The sequence below is a fragment of the Mesoplodon bidens genome (genome assembly GCF_964165515.1).
Source record: "Mesoplodon bidens genome assembly, chromosome: 4".
Taxonomy (NCBI): Eukaryota; Metazoa; Chordata; class Mammalia; order Artiodactyla; family Ziphiidae; genus Mesoplodon; species Mesoplodon bidens.
The window spans coordinates 64,545,033-64,566,689 of record NC_138160.1 but is presented as its reverse complement, the minus strand read 5'-3'; the positions used below and the strand labels follow the sequence as shown (position 1 = coordinate 64,566,689).

The following is a 21,657-nucleotide window of genomic DNA, read 5'->3' as shown; positions in this document are numbered from 1 at the left end:
TTATCCACCCAGAGCAGGGTATTAGTATTAATTAGTATTAATCCACTTAGTATTTGGCCCTGTAGGCCAAATACTGCCTCTGGCCTGTTCTGTAGGGCCAGCAAACTAAAAATGATCCGTACATTTTTAAAGCATTGTTTAAAAAAGAAAGAAAAGAAAATGTGACAGGGGGCCCATGTAGCTCACACATCTAAAATATTTACTAACTGGCCCTTTATAGAAAAAGTTTGCCAAGCCCATGATCTAGAGAATCCGTTAGGCAGATCAAAACTGCTACAAGTCAGAGTAGGTACTCAACATTTGTTGAATAACAAAAAGAAATAAATTTCTTGGGAATTCCCTGGCAGTGCAGTGATTAAGACTTGGTGCTTTCACTGCGGTTGCCCAGGTTCAATCCCTGGTCCGGGAACTAAGATACTGCAAGTCGCAGTGTGGCCAAAAAAAAAAAAAAAAAGCAAGAAATTTCTTTACAACAATGCCCAAATGAAATGTTATTATATTTAAAAAATTTTTTCATCTGAATGATCATGTTCATGTAGAAACACATATGAAAAAATTTATGACTAGGTAGAAAATATGAAATTCCATGTATTTGCTCCTCTTCTTTTTTCTACATTCTACATTCGTAGAACATTTATTCTCTCTCAAGTACTACTATAATGGAGACCTAGTAGATTGTTATACAAATGAATTTTCCTCCCTATCTAGCCACCTTATTGATTATCCTACACCAGACATATAGAGTCCAAATAAGACAAAAACTCAAAAGAAATGCACATATATGCTGAAACAAGACTTCTCTTGCTTAAATTTAGAGAAATATTTCAAAAGATGGCTCAGTGGTCTTATAATTCTGGAAAAATAGAGGAATGCATGATATGAAATCTCCTTGGCTAAATATCAAGCATCAAATATTTAGATCATATATGTAATAAGCTGACTATGCATAACGGCATTTCAAGACTTTGTTTTTGTTTCATTCGAAAGTAAAATTTTCCTAATCATTAGTTTAAAAAAAAAAAAACTATTGCAACAAAGTATCTTTAAATACATTATTCTTAAAGTTGTTTAAATCTCTACAATACTACCGGTTTAGGCTGCCTGCCAAGATCTATTACTTTAATTTAAAATTAATTGTAGAAGATATCTATTTCTCACTGTATGTAAAAATTATATCTTCTCAAAATTGTATAAAAAATAAGATTTACATAATAGTTTAAAATATTAAAATTAATATTTGGTCCAAATATCAATGTTCCTTTTTACTAAAAAATATTATAACCTGTCCTCAAACTCAGGCTTAAACCAAATTACCAATAAAGTTATCACTGTCTGAGATCAACACAAGCCATTAAAGACAAGTTAAGTATGGATTTAGATGGATTTAGATTCAGAAAAGTTTTTAAATGTGTCAGTAAAGAAAGCTTAAGGTATAACTTTTGCATGGTATTCTCAGCAGATTCTCCATTTGTCCCTTTTAGCTGGGTCCCCATGTAAAAGAAAGTGAAAAAACCTTTCAGCTGGGAGTATCAAGACCTGATAACTTACTATAATACATGAAAATTGGTAACAGGGTTTGGGCTAAATATAAGTGCTATCTACAAACAACAAACACAAATTAGCAATGAGCTTTCAAGACAGGAGAAATAAAATTAAATATGGTACAGAAAATAGGTCATTAGTTCACGAACACTTCAACAAAAACTAGCAATTTCTCAGGCTCTCTCATTGCCACAATCTTTGTTACACATGTAACTGTAGAAAAAGCTAGTACCAATTACTGAGTAAAATAAAGCTAGTTATGAAATAAAAGTTTAAATTCATTCTTGATACTGAATTCCCTTTCTCTTCAAATTAAATAAAACAGAATCAGGAAAATGTCATGCTGAAAACAACCCACTCTTTATTAATGTGTTAAATTACTATGTTTTTTTGTGTGTGTGGCCACAATGTAGAGCCTTCATTGGCTTACAAGATAAGCCAATTAAGATAAGCCTTATTGGCTTATCGTAATCAAGATAAATTAATCTCTTGATTAATTTATCAACTGGTACACTGATTAGGCAGTTTGAATTACTGATTTTTTTCCCTGAACCCTGACTGCTTTTAAGCACATACTATTATCTGAACTTAGCCAAGAAAGAATTGCCTAATAAAAGGAGGATGAAAAACAAACAAACAAAACAAGCTTTCATTTGAGGATCTCTTGTGCTAAGTCCTGGTCTAGATTTTCTACATGAATTTACTTCTCAGTGGCTTTAAAACTTTTTTGACAGACACATACATTATAAAGATAGAGCCCCAAGAATAAATTTAACCAAGGAGGTAAAAGATCTGTACACTGAAAACTATAAAACACTGGTGAGAGAAATTAAAGACTACAAATAAATGGAAAGATATCCCCATTCATGGATCCGAAGAATCAAAATTGTTAAAATGCCCATAGTACCCAAAGCTATCTACAGATTCAATGCAATGCCTATCAAAATTCCAGTGGCATTTCACACAGAAATAGAAAAAGCAATCCTAAAATTCACATGGAACCACCAATGACCCAGAATAGCTACAGCAGTCTTAAGCAAGAAGAACAAAGCTGGACGCATGACACTTTCTGATTTCAAATTCTATTACAAAGCTATAGTAATCAAAACAGTATAGTACTTGCATAAAAATGGACACACAGACCAATGAACATAATAGAGAGCCCAGGAAAAAAACCCATGCACATATGGTTAACTAAAAGGTGTCAAGACTATACAATAGAAAAAGCATAGTCTTCAATAGTGTTGGGAAACCTGGATATCCACATGCAAAAGAATGAAAATGGGCCCTTACCTTACACCATACACAAAAATCAACTCAAAATGGATTAAAGATTTAATTGTAAGACCTGAAACTGTAAAACTCATATAAGAAAACATAAGGGGAAAGCTCCATGACCTTGGTCTTGACAATGATTTTTCAGATTTGACACCAAAAGCATAGGCAACAAAAGCGAAAATCAACAAGTGGAGCTACGTCAAATAAAAAAGTTTCTGTACAGCAAAAAAAAATCAACAAAATGAAAAAGCAGCATAAAGAATGGGAGAAAATATTTGCAAACCATATATCTGAGAAGGGGTTAATATCCAAAATATATAAGAAACTCATACAACTCAGTAGCAAAAATACAAATGACCCAATTTAAAAATGGACAAAGGACCTAAAGAGACATTTTTCCAAAGAAGACATACAAATGGCCAACAGGTACATGAAAAGATGTTCAGTATTACTTAGCATCAGGAAAATGCAAATCAAAACCACAATGAGTGGCTTCCCTGGTGGCACAGTGGTTGAGAATCTGCCTGCCAATGCAGGGGACACGGGTTCGAGCCCTGGTCTCGGAAGATCCCACATACCGCGGAGCAACTAGGCCCGTGAGCCACAACTACTGAGCCTGCGCGTCTGGAGCCTGTGCTCCGCAACAAGAGAGGCCGCGATAGTGAGAGGCCCACACCGCGATGAAGAGCGGCCCCCGCTTGCCACAACTAGAGAAAGCCCTCACACAGAAACGAAGACCCAACACAGCCAAAAATAAATTAATTAAAAAAAAAAAAACCACAATGAGGTATCGCCTCACACTTGTTAAGATGGCTATTACCAAAAAGTCAAAAGATAAGTGTTGGCAAGGATGTGGAGAAAAGGGAACCCTTACACAGTATTCATAGGAAGTACAACCATATTGGAAAACAGCAAGGAGATTCCTCAAAAAATTAAAAATAGAACTACGATATGTTCTAGCTATCCCACTTCTGGGTATATATCCAAAGGAAAAAAGTCTCTATCTCAACAAGGAATCTGCACTCCCATGTTCATTGCAGCATTATTCACAGTAGCCAAGATATGGAGAAAACCTAAGTGTGTCCACTGATGGATGAATGGATAAAGAAAATGTGTGTGTGTGTGTTCGTGTGTGTGTGTGTGTGTGTGTGTACATACACGATGGAATATTATTTGGCCTTAAAAAGGAAGGAAATTCTGCCATTTGCAACATGGATGTATCTGGAAGACATTATGCTAAATGAAATGAGCTAGACACAGAAAGACAAATACTGCATGACCTCACTTACATGTGGACTCTAAAAAAGTCTAATTCACAGTAGCAGAGAGTGGAATGGCAGTTATTAGGGGCTGAGGAGTAGGATGAGGAAAATGGGGAAATACTGCTCAAAGGGTACAACTTTCAGTTATAAGATGAATAACTTCTGGAGTCATAATATACAATTACAGTGAATACGTTCAGTTAATAATAATGTATTGTACACTTGACATTTGCTGAGAGTAGATTTCAAGTGTTCTCATCACAAAAAAAAATAACTGTGAGGTGATGAATATCACCTTAATTATCTTCATTATGGTAATCATTTCACAACATATACATACATCAAAACATCATGTATACCTTAAATATATACAATTTTTATTTGTTACTCATATCTCAGTAAAGCTGGAAAAAAACTGATAGGAGATGTGGGCATATACATTTGTTCCGTTTCTAAATAAGGTGGAATATTGAAATTTTTAAAGATAGAGCCTCTGAAAAATCTGCAAGATAACTGTCCCCAAATTGTTCCTCCTAGGGTGCCAAGAGGTTCCATAAAATTTGCTCCTTTCAAAACTGAACTTTACACAAGAAATCTTGAACAATTCATTCATAATCATCTTTTTACTTTATACTCAGTACCAAGAAAACCTCAACCTATCCTCATCTCAACTCAAAATTCAAAATCAATTACTTCAATTCACATAATATCTTCAAACTACCCAGAATTTTTAAAAATCAATTATTATAGATGGAATTCAGGAGTTCAGATAATTCTGATTCCTCTACAGCCTCTTTTTTGTTCAGGCAACCATATCTTCACCTAAAAGCTAGAGTGAAATAAAAGTTAAAATCCAGAAAAGTACCTCAGATTTTTTTACTGAGAAGAGTTCTGTTTGCTAATATAGCAACTTGAAAAACAGAGAAAAGACTTTAAAATGGAGGAAAAATTTAAACTCAGAACGTACTCATTTTCAAAAATTTAATCTTTTAGGTTTAATTCTCAAACTAATTAAAACTTCTACTAACAAAATATTTCCCTGGAACTTACTAAAGCAGCTGACTGATTTATTATTATTAATAGTAAATTCATTATTACCAATGTTAAGTGAGCTCTTTACACTACCCAGCAAACACTGCTTCAAACCTTCTCCACTATTCTTAAACCTCAGACATCCCATTTCATCTTCTCTACTCTCAACAGATAACCTTGCATAGTAATTCAGAGAGAAAACATGAAGAAGCCACTCAACTATGGAAACTCCGTTAACTTCTCCATACGTATCTACAAATCTACCTATCTTCCTTTTACCTACACCTATGCTCTCCTCCTATATCCTCCAGTTCCAAAAAGCTTTTCTCTTACCTAAAGCCAATCACTCCACCTATAGGCAGGACCCATGCCCTTTCCACCTTCTAAGGAATCTTTCCCATAAACATTTATATGTGCTTAAAGTTTCTTCCACCTCAAAAACAAAACAAAAAAACTCCTTTGTTCCAACTTCCCATCTTTGGCTCCTCCTCTTCACAGCCAAACTTCCCAAAACAGTTGTAAATAAGCTTAGTTTCGTATCTGTTTTCCTACCCTTTCCTCAACCTATTTCAATCAGTCTTGGATCCAGGCTCACCACTCCCCCTAGACAATCATACCCATCCTCTTGGCTTCAGTTATCATCTACATGTCAATGATCACCAAATGTACGCTTCTGGTCAATACCTTTCCTCTAAATTCCAGATCTATATGCATTAAACTATCAACTCTAAATATCTAATTTGATGTTTCAAATGCACATTTAAGACAACAGAACTCATGACATCCCTGCTCACCCTTCAATTCCTATTAAATACACATACTCCTAAAAGTTGCTCCTCTTGCATTTTGTTCTGTCTCAGTGAATGGTACCACCATGCATCCAGCTATAGAAACCAGAAATTTGGGAGTAATCGTCAATATTTTCTTCTCTATCTAAACCAGCGGTTCTCAACTAGAGGCAATTCTGGCCCCCAGGGGACATCTGGCAATGTCTATAGATATTTTTAGTTGTCATAACCAGCGATAAGTGGCATCTAGTGAGTTGAAGCCAGGAATGTGGCTAAACATCCCAGGATGCAGATGCTTAGATGACCTAATCTCTAATCCATCATCAAATCCTATCAATTTCACTTCCCCCAACACAGCTTAAATCCAGTTTTTCTTCATCTTAACTACCAGCACTTCCTAATTCAAGGCACCATTACCTTTCACCTAGTAGCCAACCATAAATTCCCTACATCCATACTTGTTCAACTGCTTAAAATGAAGTCAGAATAATTTTAACTCATCTCTTTCCTACTTAAAAAAACCCTAAACCAATCAAACTCTAGCCACCTTGACCTCCTTTCGGTTCTTTGCATACTCCATGCTCCCTTCTACAATTTTTAGGATCCTCAAATATGCTGTTCTCTCTCTCTAAAGCATTCTCTCCACCCCCACTACTCTTTCACTAGTTAACTCTTACTCACCCTTCAGATCTCAGCTCAAACATTACCTCCTCTAGACCATCACTGAAACTTCAAATAAATTCTCTTACCACTCTGCAATTTTCCTTTATACCACTTATAAATATATAAATAAAACTGCGATTTGCATGACTATTTTTTAATGGCTCTCCCTCTCACTATACCGTATGTACATGTTAAAGAGACCAGGTACGTTTACCAAAATGTTGTAGCACAACATTGTAGCATATAGCTGGCACTCACAAATATTTGCTGGATACTAAAAAAATACAGAATCTAATCTACTTCAGGAGTTTCAATTGTCACTTCTATTTCAGGTGACTTCAGGATTCATCTCTCTGGCCCCAGCCTTGCTTCTGAAATATATATGGCCAGTTCAGCTACAACATGTTTTTCTACAATACTGATTAGCTTACAGACGACTGGTAAATAAGGGAACAGTATCAATTTAATGTATTAATTGGGTTGATTTGTATGTGGAGCTGAAATTGTGGAATTATAACCTTACAAGAAAAAAAAAAAAAAAAAGCCCTCAGCTTGGCTGCTCACAGGCAGGAGTCCTTATAGATCTAAGACAACTAAAAATAACCATCCATATCCAGGGTTCCCACTTGATAAGCATACGCCCAGACTCACACAGCTCTCTGCTGGTGTATTTCCTTCTGAGTCTATCTTAACAGCAGACTCACTGACTCAGAGTGCCACTTTTAACTGCCTTGTCTCAGTGCCCTCCACAAGCCAGCATATCTCAACTCTGTATTGTATATTTTTAATATCCCATGCAGCAGCATCCAACCATGCTAAGCCACCTATCTGGTCTGTCCAAGTCATTTCCTAAGATATCAATTATTATTCTTGATAGCGTTCTGGTTACAAAACTGTTTAGGTTTTGAGTAGTGTCCTCCAGCCCTATTTTCCCATAGCCCTATATTCTTAGTGTGCAATCCGCAGAACATGAGGTCTTTCAAGAGCACAAACGTTACAGCGGATTTCCCCATAGCCCTATATTCTTAGTGTGCAATCCGCAGAACATGAGGTCTTTCAAGAGCACAAACGTTACAGAGGATTTCCCCATAGTTCCAAGTAACTCTTGACTACTTCCTCAATCAGCTTATACACCCAAAATCTGAGTTCCTTATCTCTGTTAACAGTCCAGAATCAAATCATTAAAGTTATTGATATCTCTCTCTCTCCCTCTCCCCCCTATATTCGATCATTCCCCACATCTATCAATTTTCCTTATGCATGGTCTCTCACATCTTTTCCACCATCATCCACCATAACTGAAAGCTTCAGCACCTCTCATCTGAAAGAATTTGATAATTAATAGCCTTTAAGGTAATCATCCAACTTCCAGGCCCTCCTTATTCCAAACCAAACTCCACTATACTCTAGGAACTATCTTCCCAGAAATGAAAATCTAATTGGGCTAGTCCTCTACTCAAAAACCTTCAACGGCATTCTACTGTGCATTCAAAGCCTCAAACTACTGCTCCACTTTTATTTCTCACTGAACCTCCCACTCATTTTACAATCCAGCAGAGATAAACAGAGGTAAACCATACAAACTACTAAGCACACTGCTGGCAAAGAAAGACACTCAGTAAACATTAGCTATTACTGCCACAGATTACCAGCTATTATAGTCAGTTCTAAGAATGTCATCTCCCTACTCTTGACTTTAAGCATCTTAAGTTCCTCCTGTTTATATTATTAGAGATGAGGGTCAAATCTTGTTTCTGTCACTTACTAGCTGTGACCTTGAGCAAGTTATTTAGTTTTCTGAGCCTCAGTAAAATTAGGATAATATCCATGTCATGCGGTTGTTGAAAAGACTAAGTAACATAGCATATGTAGAATACCTAGAAGAGACATCAATAAATGTTAGTTTTCTTAAAAAGTGTTCACTTAAAGAATGGACACAGAACTACTTGCCTTCTTTCTCCCACAACTAGGCAAGTACAGAGTAGCACTCAAAGAAATTGGTTTAACAACAGGATATTATCTTTATCCCTTGAGATAAGTGCTTATGCCAAAAACATAAGATTTAGGACAATCTTTTTCTATGCTACTAAGCAAAGAAAAAGTTACTGATACGGAACCATACTTTACTATATGATTTATACTGACTAATGTGAATCATGTTATTACATTTACTGAGACTCAATATATCACTGATCCACATGCAGAACTAGTAGTTATTTAGTTAGTTCTAAGAATTAACTATTACAAACATACAAATAAATACATGCAAAAATAGAGAGCTTCAATACTCATGCATAATATATTCCATAAAAAATGGGCCTACCTGCATGTATATATCAAAAACCCACATGTAGTAAAAGGTTGTTATATCGTCATTCAAAGAATTGGTCTCATGTGATTTATACCACAGGCTTTCACAATATAGTATTACATGAGTTTCTTTAAAATGAGAAAGCAAAGAAAGGACAAAGAGTCGGGGGTGGGGGTGGGGGAGTACCAAAACATCCCAAGTTAGTCACTCTGCTTTTTCCTTCCTCCCACTGGTATTGCCTAAATGCTTTTCCTACTTCACAGTAAGAAAAGTATGACAGCCTTTTTCTTAAACAGTGCTAGCAACTGGACCAAGAGCAAAAAATTAAGTTAGATCCCCTACTTCACATCATATATAAAGATTAACTCAAAATGGATCAAAGACCTAAATCTAAGAACACTATAAAACTCTTAGAATAACATGGAGGCATTAATTTTTGTGACCCTGGATTAGGAAATGGTTTCTTAGATATGCCACCAGAAGCTCAATTAACCAAAGAAAAACAAATTGGACTTCATCAAAATGAAAAAAGCTTTTGCGCTTCAAAGGAGACCATCAAGAAAGTAAAAAGACACACCACAGAATGGAAGAATATATTTGCAAATCATCTATCTGATAAAAGTCTAGTATTCAGAACATATAAACAACTCTTACAACTCAACAAGAACAACAAAAACAATTTAAAAATGGACAAAGGATCTGAACAGACAATTCTCCAAAGAAGATACACATTCCAACACAAATAAAAATATGATCAACATCACTAGTCATTAGGGAAATGCAAACCAAAATCACAATGAGATACGATTTCGCACCCACTAGGTTATAACCCACCTGGTTATAATCAAGAAGACAAACAATAACAAGTGCTGGCAAAGATGTGAAGAAACTAGAACACTCACACACTGCTGGTAGAAATGTAAAATAGTGCAGCCACTTTAGAAAATACGTTGGTAATTCCTCAAAAAGTTATACATAGAGCTACTGCATAACTCTGCAATTTCACCCCTAGGTATAGACCCAAGAGAAATGAAAACATGTCCACACAAAAACTTGTACACAGATACAGAAGAATAGTCAAAAAGTGGAAACAGCCCAAAAATCCATCAACTGAGGAATGCACGAATAAAATATGGTTTATCTATACAATGGAATATTACTCAGCTATAAAAAGGAATAAAGAACTGAGAAATGCTACGACATGGATGAATCTTGAAAACATGCTAAGTGAAAGAATCAAGACCACATATTGTATGACTCTATTTATATGAAATGTTCAAAACAGACAAATCCATACTGATAAAAAATCGATTAGTGGTTGCCAGAGGCTGGGGGAGAGGGGCAGAGATGAGAAAGGAACTGCTACTGGGTACAAGGTGTCTTTTGGGGGTGATAAAACGTACAGGAATTAGACAGTGGTAATAGTTGCACAACCTTGTGAATATAGTAAAAACCACTGAATCATGCACTTTAAAAGAGTGAATTTTACGGAGACTTACTTCCCTGGTGGCACAGTGGTTAAGAATCCTCCTGCCAATGCAGGGGACATGGGTTCAAGCCCTGGTCCGGGAAGATCCCACATGCCACGGAGCAACTAAGCCCATGTGCCACAACTACTGAAGCCCCCGCACCTAGAGCCTGTGCTCCGCAACGAGAAGCCACCGCAATGAGAAGCCCATGCACCACAATGAAGAGTAGCCCCCGCTCGCCCAACTAGAGAACGCCCATGTGCAGCAACGAAGACCCAACGCAGCCAAAAAAAATGCATTTTATGATACAATTACATCTCAATTAAAGAAAAAAAGGAATGATAGGAGAACAAAAAGCAGCACAACTAAGGAATGAAGCAAGTGTTCCTTTCTGACCTAACATTTTCTGTACACTTACTATGTTCCAGACCTATGCTGGTTGCTAGGAACCCAAAACAAAGTCACTACACTCTTTTCAGGCTCCTTCTCCTTAGCCTACAAATGTCATATTTCTCCAGAGCAGAGCAGCTTTGAAAATGCAAAAACAACAAATATAAGCCATAGACAATTCAAGAGAATGCAGATATTTACATTATAAACTCTGAGTTTTTTTTTAGGTTTCACTAAATATGGGGAGAGAGAAGAGATAGGCTTCTAATACTGGTATTAAATAACTCATTGTTCCCCAATGCTGATAATGTCATTTCCCAAGAATTATTATTTTAAGAGCTTCATTTCATTTATTTGAAATTTTTTTTATAAATAATGTTTTTGATAAATCTTTCCTGATCATATCCCTTTGGAAGTATTACTTTCTCACTGTCTCCTGGGTTCTCTATTTTTGACATTAAAAACCTCATGATAAAGACAAATATCCCAAAAGATGCTTTTTAATACTTTACTACAATATCCATATGAAAGCTTGTTTTTCTGTAATAAGAATAAGTAACAACAGAATTCTCTAAACTAAGAAATCAAACGTTTTAGGCTCTAATCCCAGATTTTTATGAATCACAGAAAATCTGATATCCTGATATGAAAGCTGCATTTCCATAGAACAGCTCACAAAAATCAAAGAATCAAATTTAGACAAAAAACTCTGAATAGTACTTTAAATTGTGCAAAAAAGGGCATGTTCTACTTAATCCAAGACATTAGATATTTCTGATACTTTCAATACACTATATTAACTTCCCAAAAGATAAAACTAAAATCTACATTAAAATTACCTTATCTTTGGCCTCAGGCAGTGTGATTTCTCTAGGTTCTAAAAATGGTATTTCTCGAAAAGGTGGAACACCTCTGACTATATCTGGTACATAGTGTGTATGAAACAATGGCGGCATTGAGTATCTTCTTTCACCTGATAAAGGCACTATGTGGTTAACTATAGTTGGCTCTTGGTGAGGTGAATGGAAACGTTGTCGTTTACCATCAAGAGGAAGATTCTTTTCATCGTTTAGTCTCCTGAAAACAAACAATATACCTTAGTGATTAAAGATATAATTTTCTGATTACAAATAGAAAACACTAAAAATATATAAATAGATGACAATACTGACTTTTTCAGCGAGGCCACATTATTAGCTCTAAATGAATCTTAAAATAATCATTTTCGGCATAAGAGATGCCTTAGAGAACACTTTAGAAAAAATGTGTAATAATGATGCATATTTAAAAAAAAAAAACACATATATACATTAGAGTTGGTCTCCTGCATTTGAACTACCACAATACTTCAGATCAGCAGCAAAAACTTGGCAGGAGAATTTCTATTTATAGAATCACTAACAATAAAAGATCCAAACTCTAACATAAGGAGGATAAGATTAACTGAGTGCTATATATAAAAAAGGGCTCTTTGAGACCACCTATGTTCTGGTTTATCAGTAGGAAAGACCAAATTAAGAGACAGTTTTTAAAAAAGCTTTATATAAAGACATTGGACAACTAAAGAAATCTGAAAATGAACTGCATTTCAGATAACAGTATTGTATTAATGTTAAATTTCTTGGGCATGATCAATATAGTTTTGGTTATACAAGAGAATATCCTTGTTCTTAGGAGGAATGCACTTATGTGTTGCGGGGTAAAGTACAACGATGTCAACAACCTTCTTTCATATCACTCAGAAAAGAGTAGCGGTAGGGAAGGAAAAAGGCAGAATAAAACAAATCTCGCAGAACCGATGAATCTAGGAAAACCACATACAGGTGTTCATTGTACTATTCAAATTTTTCTGGAGGCTTAAAAATACTCAAAACAAAAAGGGAAAAATAATTTAAAAGTAATTATTTGTGGGAAAAGAAAGGTATTTACTTTCTTAAGTTGTTTACACCATAGGAAATTATCCAATTCCTTTTTAACTCTAAAATTTTATGAGTCATAGCCACCTGAAGGTTTTTATTTTAATACTCTTGGGATTATGTCAATTACTCTCTCCTTGACAGACCCACAAAATAACTGGTACTCCTACCCACAGGTAAAGATGCTAAAAACATAAGTGTATACTTAATTTTTTTTTATTATTTTTTATAATTTTATTTATTCATTTATTTTTGGCTGTGTTGGGTCTTTGTTGCTGCGTGCGGGCTTTCTCTAGTTGTGGCGAGCGGGGTCTTCATTGTGGTGCGCAGGCTTCTCACTGTGGTGGCTTCTCTTGTTGCACAGCACGGGCTCTAGGCGCGTGGGCTTCAGTAGTTGTGGCATGTGGGCTCAGTAGTTGTGGCTCACAGGCTCTAGAGTGCAGGCTCAGTAGCTGTGGTGCACAGGTTTAGTTGCTCTGCAGCATGTGGGATCTTCCCCGACCAGGGCTCGAACCCGTGTCCCCTGCATTGGCAGGTGAATTCTTAACCACTGAGCCACAAGAGAAGCCCCTTTAACATTTTTAAAACATAAAATTTAGAGCTTTATATGCTGAATACCTTCTATTGAGAATGTCAATTTTAGTTTTAAAAATACATATGTATAATTATGAACTAGTGGAATTTATTTTCATTCATGATTCACAAATGGGCTATCAAGGCAATTTCTAAAAAATGAAAATTTGAATAACGTCAATAATTTAAGCATCATTATATAGTTTTCCACGATGACAACTTTGAAGAACAATTCACAGTGCCTCTAAGTATGGGATGTAGAGCCAAACCACCTGGTTTCAAATCCCAGCTATGCTACTCCTACCTGAATAACCAGATCATTACTTCTGTGTGCTTCAGCTTTCTCCTCAAAAGATGAGGCATAACAGTACTTACCTCATAAAGTGTTGTGAAACTTAGTCAAACCATTATTTGCAAAGTCCTTAGAACAATGCCTACTACACATACTGAGTGATCAATAATTTTTAGCTAGTGTTATTTCTAGTTGGACATAAAAGTTATGGAATGTTTATACAGACTATAAATAGCAGTATCTTGCAAATATTGCCAAATATTATTTTAATAATCACCCCTAAAGTTCTATCATAATTACCCCATGATACATCAATTTCTTTTAATCAAATTGGTTAAAATGAATTGATTCCTAACTTCTCTAAAGAAAGCTTTATGTCATGTAGAAATTTTCACTATAATAATATTTATCGTGGAACCTTACCTGTGTAAGATAAATAGTAAACTTTACTAGAAAGAAGGTGTTATAGGCTGAACTATGTCCTCTCAAAATTCATATGTTTAAGTCTTAACGCCTAGTACTTCAAAATGTGACTGTAGGGCTTCCCGGGTGGCGCAGTGGTTAAGAGTCCACCTGCCGATGCAGGGGACACGGGTTCGTGCCCCGGTCCGGGAAGATCCCACATGCCACGGAGCGGCTGGGCCCATGAGCCATGGCCGCTGAGCCTGCGCATCCAGAGCCTGTGCTCCGCAACGGGAGAGGCCACAACAGTGAGAGGCCTGCGTACCGAAAAAAAAAAAAAGTGACTGTATTTGGACACAGGCCCTTTAAAGAAGTAACTGAGTTAAAATGGGGTCATTAGAGTAAGCCCTAATCCAATATAACTAGTGTCCTCAGAAGAATAGATTAGGACACAGAAAACACAGACAGAGGGATGACCATTTGAGGACAGAGAAAGAAGGCAGCCATCTATAAGCTAAAGAGGGAGGCCTCAGAGGAAACCAAACCTGCCAACACCTTGATCTTGGACTTCTAGCCCCCAGAATTTTGAGAAAATTAATTTCTGTTGTTTAAGCCACCAAGTCTATTGTACTTTGTTATGGCGGCCCTAACAAACAGACACAGAAACCCATCTGATTTAGTTAAAAATCTCAATTAAAAGTAGTTATCTAAAGACAGTTATCCCTAAAATTTTTTAAATACTTTGAACTTCTAAAATTCTGTTACAGGACTGATCACACAGGTCCCAGAAAACAAAATGTAGGGCATAGTGTCCATTCAACTTAATACAAGATACAGTGTTAAACAGTTCCCCAAAATGCAAAGTTTTCTTTTAAAATAAGTAAGAAATACTTACTTCCTTCCTCGAAATAATGGGGAAGTTGAGGTCTGTATTGGACTGACATTTCCATATGTCAACTGCTGTACTGATACAGCTCTAGACAAGCTACCAAAGACAAAGAAAGAACAGTAGTAGTATACATTTTTTCCTTAAAAACAAAAAACTAATTTCAGAAAAACTAAACAGTTCACTGATCAAAAGAAAACAAGATATGATGACATTTTCTCTAGCTCCAAATGTTTCATATAAAAAGGATTTGTGTCAAGTAGAAAATGAAACTTACAAATGACATGGGCCAAAATAACACCATACTTACTCTGTATTCTGAAAGTTGAACTGTGCATCTATAAGCTGCTGGTGTGAATAAAGACTTGGTGACAGGGTGAAGAAGTTATTATGTTGTTGATGGTTTGGAGTGAAAGGCGGGCGACCCAAAATTGAGTTTGGGAACATGCTCTTGTTCACTAAGAGTAAACATGTATTCTTCTACCTAGAATAGTTTTAAAGATAATTTATTATAGCTTAAAGACATTGAACTCTTTGGTAACTAGCATCTGCCAATTAATAAACAATTAGTTACCAAGTTACGAATTTCATTTGCAAAGTTATTTTTTTAAAGTTCAAACAGATCTCTTAAGTCACACCATAAGTAACAAACTTACTAATAATAAATTTTAAATCTAGATTAACCACATTATTCAAATGATAGTAAAATCTGTGCGTTTCTAATTTTATGATGAATTTTCCCTAATAAATTTATCCTAATATCAACAAATCTTTTAGAATCAAGTTAACACCACTATACTCTGATAATAAAAAGAAACCACCCAAGTGAGACATTTAATGAAATCCTACAATTTCTTACATTTATTCCCAATCTAATTTATTCAAAGGTATAAGCTGTCATATGACAACCTGATTCCCAGGATTTAGATCGTACAGATCTGATTAAACAAGGGATGGAATTTGTATCACCAAATAACTATTTATAAAATTCTGAGATTCCCCTCAAAGTCTAAACAACTTATAAAAAGAACTTCCAATAAAAGAGTTTGTTCCACACAAATAGGGAAAACCTAGGTACAAAGCAATCAGAATCGTTCACTGCCCCAAGCAGAAGACTAGATATTTATTCTTTGCAATGACTGACCCCAAGAGGCTATAAACTTACAAAGAGTAGGGTAAGAAAACAAACTGAAAACAAGTATTAAGTGAAGTCTACAAAGTAAAAGTAGGGTCCCCAGCCTGCATTCCCAATTCAGGCAATTAGAAAACTCATCTATAGAATAATGGAACAAGAAACCATATAATACAGTAACCAAAGAACCTGTAACATAGGAACAGTCGCTCACCAAGAAAAAGTTAAGCTCACTCGCAACCTACAATGAAGCCTACTATTGAACTGCCTACTCATGCACATAAGCTTCCAATTTAGATTTCTAGTTAGAAAACAGACATCCATGGATCATCAAAAGTTAAAAAAAAAAAAAAGGCCTAGGAATAAACAGAAACAATACCTGCAACAAATGAAAAGTGAGGGGGAAAAAAACCCTCCATAATTAATGAAAAAACATTGAATATGTAAATAAGAATGTGTTTTTTAAAAAGCAGAAAGGGCTCTTGGAAAATTAAAAGCAGAAATATCCAGCAGAAAGCTGAAAATAACATTAAGGAATGAACAAAAAGGAAAAATTGGTGAGGGCAGACAGGAGGCAGGACAGTAAGAGAAAAAAAATGTAAGAGAAGCAAACTATGTGGTCCAACATCCAATACAACAGAAGTTCCAGGAAGAACAGAGAAAACACAGAAAAGGAAATTACCAAGCAAATAAAACAAGAAAATGTCCAAGACTGAAAAACACCAAGCCTTAGACTGAAAGGGTCCAATGAGTATAAAGCACAATTGAATATATATATATACACACACATATACATACACACACATATAAAGGTATATTACAGTGAAATTTCAGAATATCAGGTAAAAGAAGCTTATAAATATTACAGAGAAAGAAAATGTTATAAACAAAGGGATGGTATGGATAAACAACAAGGTCCTACCATATAGCACAGGGAACTATATTCAATATCCTGAGATAAACCATAATGGAAAAGAATATAAAAAAGAATGTATAACTGTATCACTTTGCTATACAGCAGAAACTAACACAACATTGTAAATCAACTACACTTCAATTAAAAAAAAAACACACACACCAAGGGATGGTAATCAAAATGGCTTTGGCCCTCTCAGTAGCAACAGTGGAAACAAAACAAGGAAGTGAATGCCTTCGAGGCTCTGAAAGAAATGCTTTCAAGCTATAATTTTATACCCAGCCATACTATCAGTGCAAAAGGAAATTAAAAACATTTTTAGACATGTAAGGTATCAAAAAAAAAAAAGAAAATCTGGGATCTAGGAAAAGGGAGATCTGACACAGGGCAGAGACAGATTCCCCAGGATGATGGTGAAGGGAAGCTAAACAGCTTAAGTTAGAATACATAGAGGTCTTCAAGAAGATATCCAAGGAGGAAAAAGATTAACTGGTAGATTACCTTATATATTTGACCACAGAGAGGAGTTCAGCTAACAGAGCAGAAATTATAGGAACAGAAATGCAGCAAGTTAAAAATAAATTACTAAACTACAGACAAAACACACTCAAAAAGTCATATAAAAAAGGAAATATAATCAGTCACCTACTTGGTTCTTACAATAACATGAACATTGAACATACTGATTTAAACAGAAATTGTAATATATTTATTATATATTTACTACACTGTATTTATTTACAGGTTACATATACTATATGCTACATATATTTACTTGTTTATACACACACATAAATCTCAAAATTTATGATGAGAGAGGGTACATAAAAGTGGTAAATCCTCATTTTCAGTAGATGTCAATCCAAAAAACAAGTTTTATAAAAATTTCTGAGTTTTTTTTTTTTTTTTAGAACAACAGAGGAAAACAACATATAAGCTGCTAAAAGAAATGGTAATTGCCTCTGGGACTAAGACGAGACGGCTGGAAAAATCAGAATAGGAGACAACAAGAGAGAAAAGAGAAAGATCTGGGAAGAAACAAATAAGTCACTCACAGAAACTTTATTCCTTTTCAGTTCTGTAAGATTAAAATTTCCTAGACTGGCCAGAGAGTGAGATTCACCAGTCCAAGGTTCATAACAGATTACGGACAATAGTCTTGGGCCACCATCAGATCCCATCCCAAGTGCCTGACTCTAATTTGGACCAGAGACAAGGTGTTACCTCCAGAAAACAAGAGTTTGTCAGCTTTCTTCAGCAGGCCTTTATCTCCTGTTATAGGAAATTGATTAAAACAAAAAATCAATCCTATCAAATCTGCTAAACTGTACTCTCTGATGTTCACTGATCAGAGGAAGTATCTTGAACCAAGCAGGATTCCGGAAAATTCTTTATTAAAAGTACATTCAATGATTGTAGAATGCCAGATCTAAGGCTGTCAACTAATGCCTTCTTCTCCCTTTGCCTGGGCTTACACTCCTTCTTGGCTTCCTTGACTCTGCTATTCTGACTCAACTCCCCATAAATCAATTACTATTTCATTGAATTCATGAGAAAATGACATTAAATACAATTCATTATAATGAATTTTGCTTGATATTTAATTTTGTTGTAACACAGATACTATAGATCTGATCAAACAAGAGAAGGAATTTGTATTCAGAAAAACTAGAATTAATACACTCTATACTCAGATTATTTAAATCAGTTCATAGTTAAAATTCTAGACATTTTGTTTATACCTACAAATAATATGCTTGTGTTTTTCTTCAGGCTTGAGACCCAAAATAACATAATAGCCCAGACCTCACCTAATTTCTATTGCATTACATGGTCAGATTCAAACTTAAGAATAAGTCAAAAGATGTCTTGTAGCCCAGAAGTACTCCTCAAACAACCAAATTATCCACGGCTTAAAAGCTGAGAATGATTCCATACTCAAAAGTGTATTTTAGGGCAGTTATCTAAATCAGTCTATCCCTAATTCCCAGATAAGCATCAAAGGTTTTCCAGCGCCTCCAAAACAAAGTTATCTGTCGGGTTCTCCACAGGATGAATTTTTGGCCCTCAAGTCTGGCTCTTAACCAGGCCAGCCTTCAAAGTGGGGAGCATCATTCCTAGGGAATGTAATCAATGACATTCAATGCTCTCCAACAGAAATATTCTGCATGACCATCTAGAGATAAGGAAGTAAACCAAAAGCCCATGAATTTCAATTCCTCTTTCTAATATTTCTCTTAATACATTCCAACACTAATTTTGATGAAGAAAAAATGACACCAAAATAACAACCTATTATAATAAAACAATATAAGGGATCATTTTTTAAACAGAATAGAGTTTCTGTGAATAAAATCCAGCAAAACTATTACCATACCAGATTTAAGGGGACCTCTACAAAATTTTAAATCTTTTTCTTTATATATTGAATGAAAGCCTTCTTCACCAAGTAGACAATGATCCATAAAAAAAAATTACTCCACATTAACCATGGTAGCAGGTGTAAGAAATTTTATGATAAATAAAATCCAGATATTGGTGGTATCCTATTTTTCTTAGTTTGAAAATTATCAATTTCTCAATCTGTGCTTGACTATAAAAAAGAATAATCTAGGTAAATTTTGAACTGCTTTAAAACTGTTGCATTGGTTCTTGCCTTAAGGAGAGAATCCTAAGGATTACTTCTTGACTAAGGTTGCCCATTTGGAAGTTACACAGGTTTATTTGTAAATAATCATATATGAGACAAGGTAGTTAAAGGAGTAGTTCACAAAGTAATTCCTAGTGATATAGCATTTGGTCCTATAACTTACAACCTGGAATTTCTGTCCTAAACTTGACCTCTCCTCCAAGGAATTAGAGAACACTCAAGGTTACATAATTCCTTCATCAAGATTCCCTGGAAAGTGGAATCTACCTAGTATAAAAACCAGAAACGTAGTAGCAAATCTAGTTATCTGTCCACTTTGTCCAAATGCCTTTGATACCCTAAACTCACTTTTTTTCTCCACAATGCAAAAAATTCAACTCCTAAATCCTGCTCACCCTCTGTCAAACCACCTACAAGTTTTGAAAAAGACATTCCTTTTTTTAAATTATTTTTATTGGAGTATAGATGCTTTTACAATGTTGTGTTAGTTTCTACTGTACAGCAAAGTCAATCAGCCATACATATATCCCCTCTGATCAAGAATTAGATCCCATCCAAGTATTAAAAAATAATCTAGCCACATGATTCCAAATGGACATTTCTTAAATACCTATTTCACACACAGCCTGTTACACTTCCTGATCAGACAGAATTGGGACTATTCACACCAACAGAGTAATGTTACTATTATTTGGCTATTCATCAGTACATATTGAGAGCCTTCTAGCTGTTAATGCCATGTTTAAAGCCCTGTGGTAATAAAGCGTACAATATGAGGGTATTTACAAAAGTAGTATGTCGTCTGTAATTCAAATACACAGACTTAGTGTTCAGTTCTGATCTTTCCCCACAAAACCATACACCACACTTTTGTTAGGTTGCCAATGTAGCTTGAGTTTTAGTTTCATTTTCTTTTTTGTTCACCCTATTGGTATACCAATATAAATAAACGACTGCTATTTTAAACAAAGAGCTGAGAGGTTCAAACAAGGCAGGGAACTTGGATAGTAGAGGATTTATGAGACACATAAGCCCCCCGTGTTCTGACCTAGAAAGAGATGGAGAACCTGTCTACAAAGGCTGAACCGTGCAAAAACAAAGGGGATAGACAAAAATCTGACAAGTCCTAACCTGTGCAGTTTCCTGTAAAGCTAAGAACTGAGACAATTTCACAACCATTTAGTGAAAAGTCTTAAATTTTAAATTATTAATCCAGATATTTACCTTAGTTCTTCACCACCCTTTGAAACCCCATGCAGTGTCCCAAGACAGTCTTCCTTGTTTGGTCCTAAAGTGAGGACGGGGCGCGAGAAAGACAAACGATTGGGAAACGTTTAAGAGTTCCTAGGAGTCTTCAGAAAGTACCGCAGCCTGGGGGCCGCCCATACGTCTGGGATATCAGAGAGATTATGCCGGAACCTCCCACGCAAAACACTACAGTTTCCGAAAAAGTTCCCGGCGCCCCGCCCCCCACCCGGGCCTACACCTTTGCTTTCCTCTCCGAAACCCCCTAACTCACAAGTGTCCTCGGGAAAGGCTAAGCAGGAGGATCTACCGGCACCGCCAGCCCAGGAGCTCCAGAGCCGGAGCAGGGACGGCCCGGCGCGCTCGGTCCTAGCTTTCTCCCGAGCCAAAGGAGGTAGTGCCCGCGCGGAATGGGTAGGCCCGGCTCCGGCTCCGGATTGCGATCTAATTCCCGGGCTCGGCGGCCGGGGAGGTGCGACACAAGAAAAGGGAGGGCCAGCAAGGGTGAGGGAGCTCGAGGGAGGTGGCAAGAGACGGAAGACCAAAATGTAACCGGAAAAAAACGGCGTAAAAAGCCCTGTCGGAAACACCCGGAAGACCGACGTGACCCCGGATGGAAACAGCAAGTAGGCGAACGGAGATCATACTTCCGGCAGCCGCCTCGCTCTCTCCTGCGAGGTCTTCGCTCGAGTGCGCAAGCGCACGGCTCCTGGGGGCCCGGCTGGGCAGGCGTGGGACGCTCAGCAGCTGCGAGAGGGAGCGCGAGCGCGCAGGGGAAGGGCTGGGACTGCCTAGAGAAAGGCGGAGCGGCAGACGGAGGAGGGCGGGCGGCGGAGAACTGCCCTGGACCGGCTCCTCAAGCTCACATTCTGATAAACATTTTTTTACTGGTCCTTCCTGTCTCTCAGCC

At 36.4% G+C, this 21,657-nt stretch overlaps 1 protein-coding gene across 4 annotated transcripts in view; it reads right to left on the bottom strand.

Moving 5' to 3' along the window:
- Positions 1 to 21,357, bottom strand: part of TENT2 (terminal nucleotidyltransferase 2) — a 59,532-nt gene extending 38,175 nt beyond the window's left edge. For 2 of the 4 annotated variants that reach the window (XM_081232035.1, XM_081232038.1), the window contains exons 1-4: positions 20,727 to 21,357; positions 15,115 to 15,288; positions 14,814 to 14,903; positions 11,575 to 11,812 (exon numbers count right to left, since the gene is read on the bottom strand). In XM_081232035.1, coding sequence (XP_081088161.1) covers positions 11,575 to 11,812; positions 14,814 to 14,903; positions 15,115 to 15,251 — 465 coding nt within the window. In that variant the 5' untranslated portion in view covers positions 15,252 to 15,288; positions 20,727 to 21,357. The remainder of the gene's footprint in view (positions 1 to 11,574; positions 11,813 to 14,813; positions 14,904 to 15,114; positions 15,289 to 20,726) is intronic. The other 2 variants (XM_081232036.1, XM_081232037.1) reach the window with 2 other exon arrangements.
- Between the last annotated feature and the right edge of the window lie 300 nt (positions 21,358 to 21,657).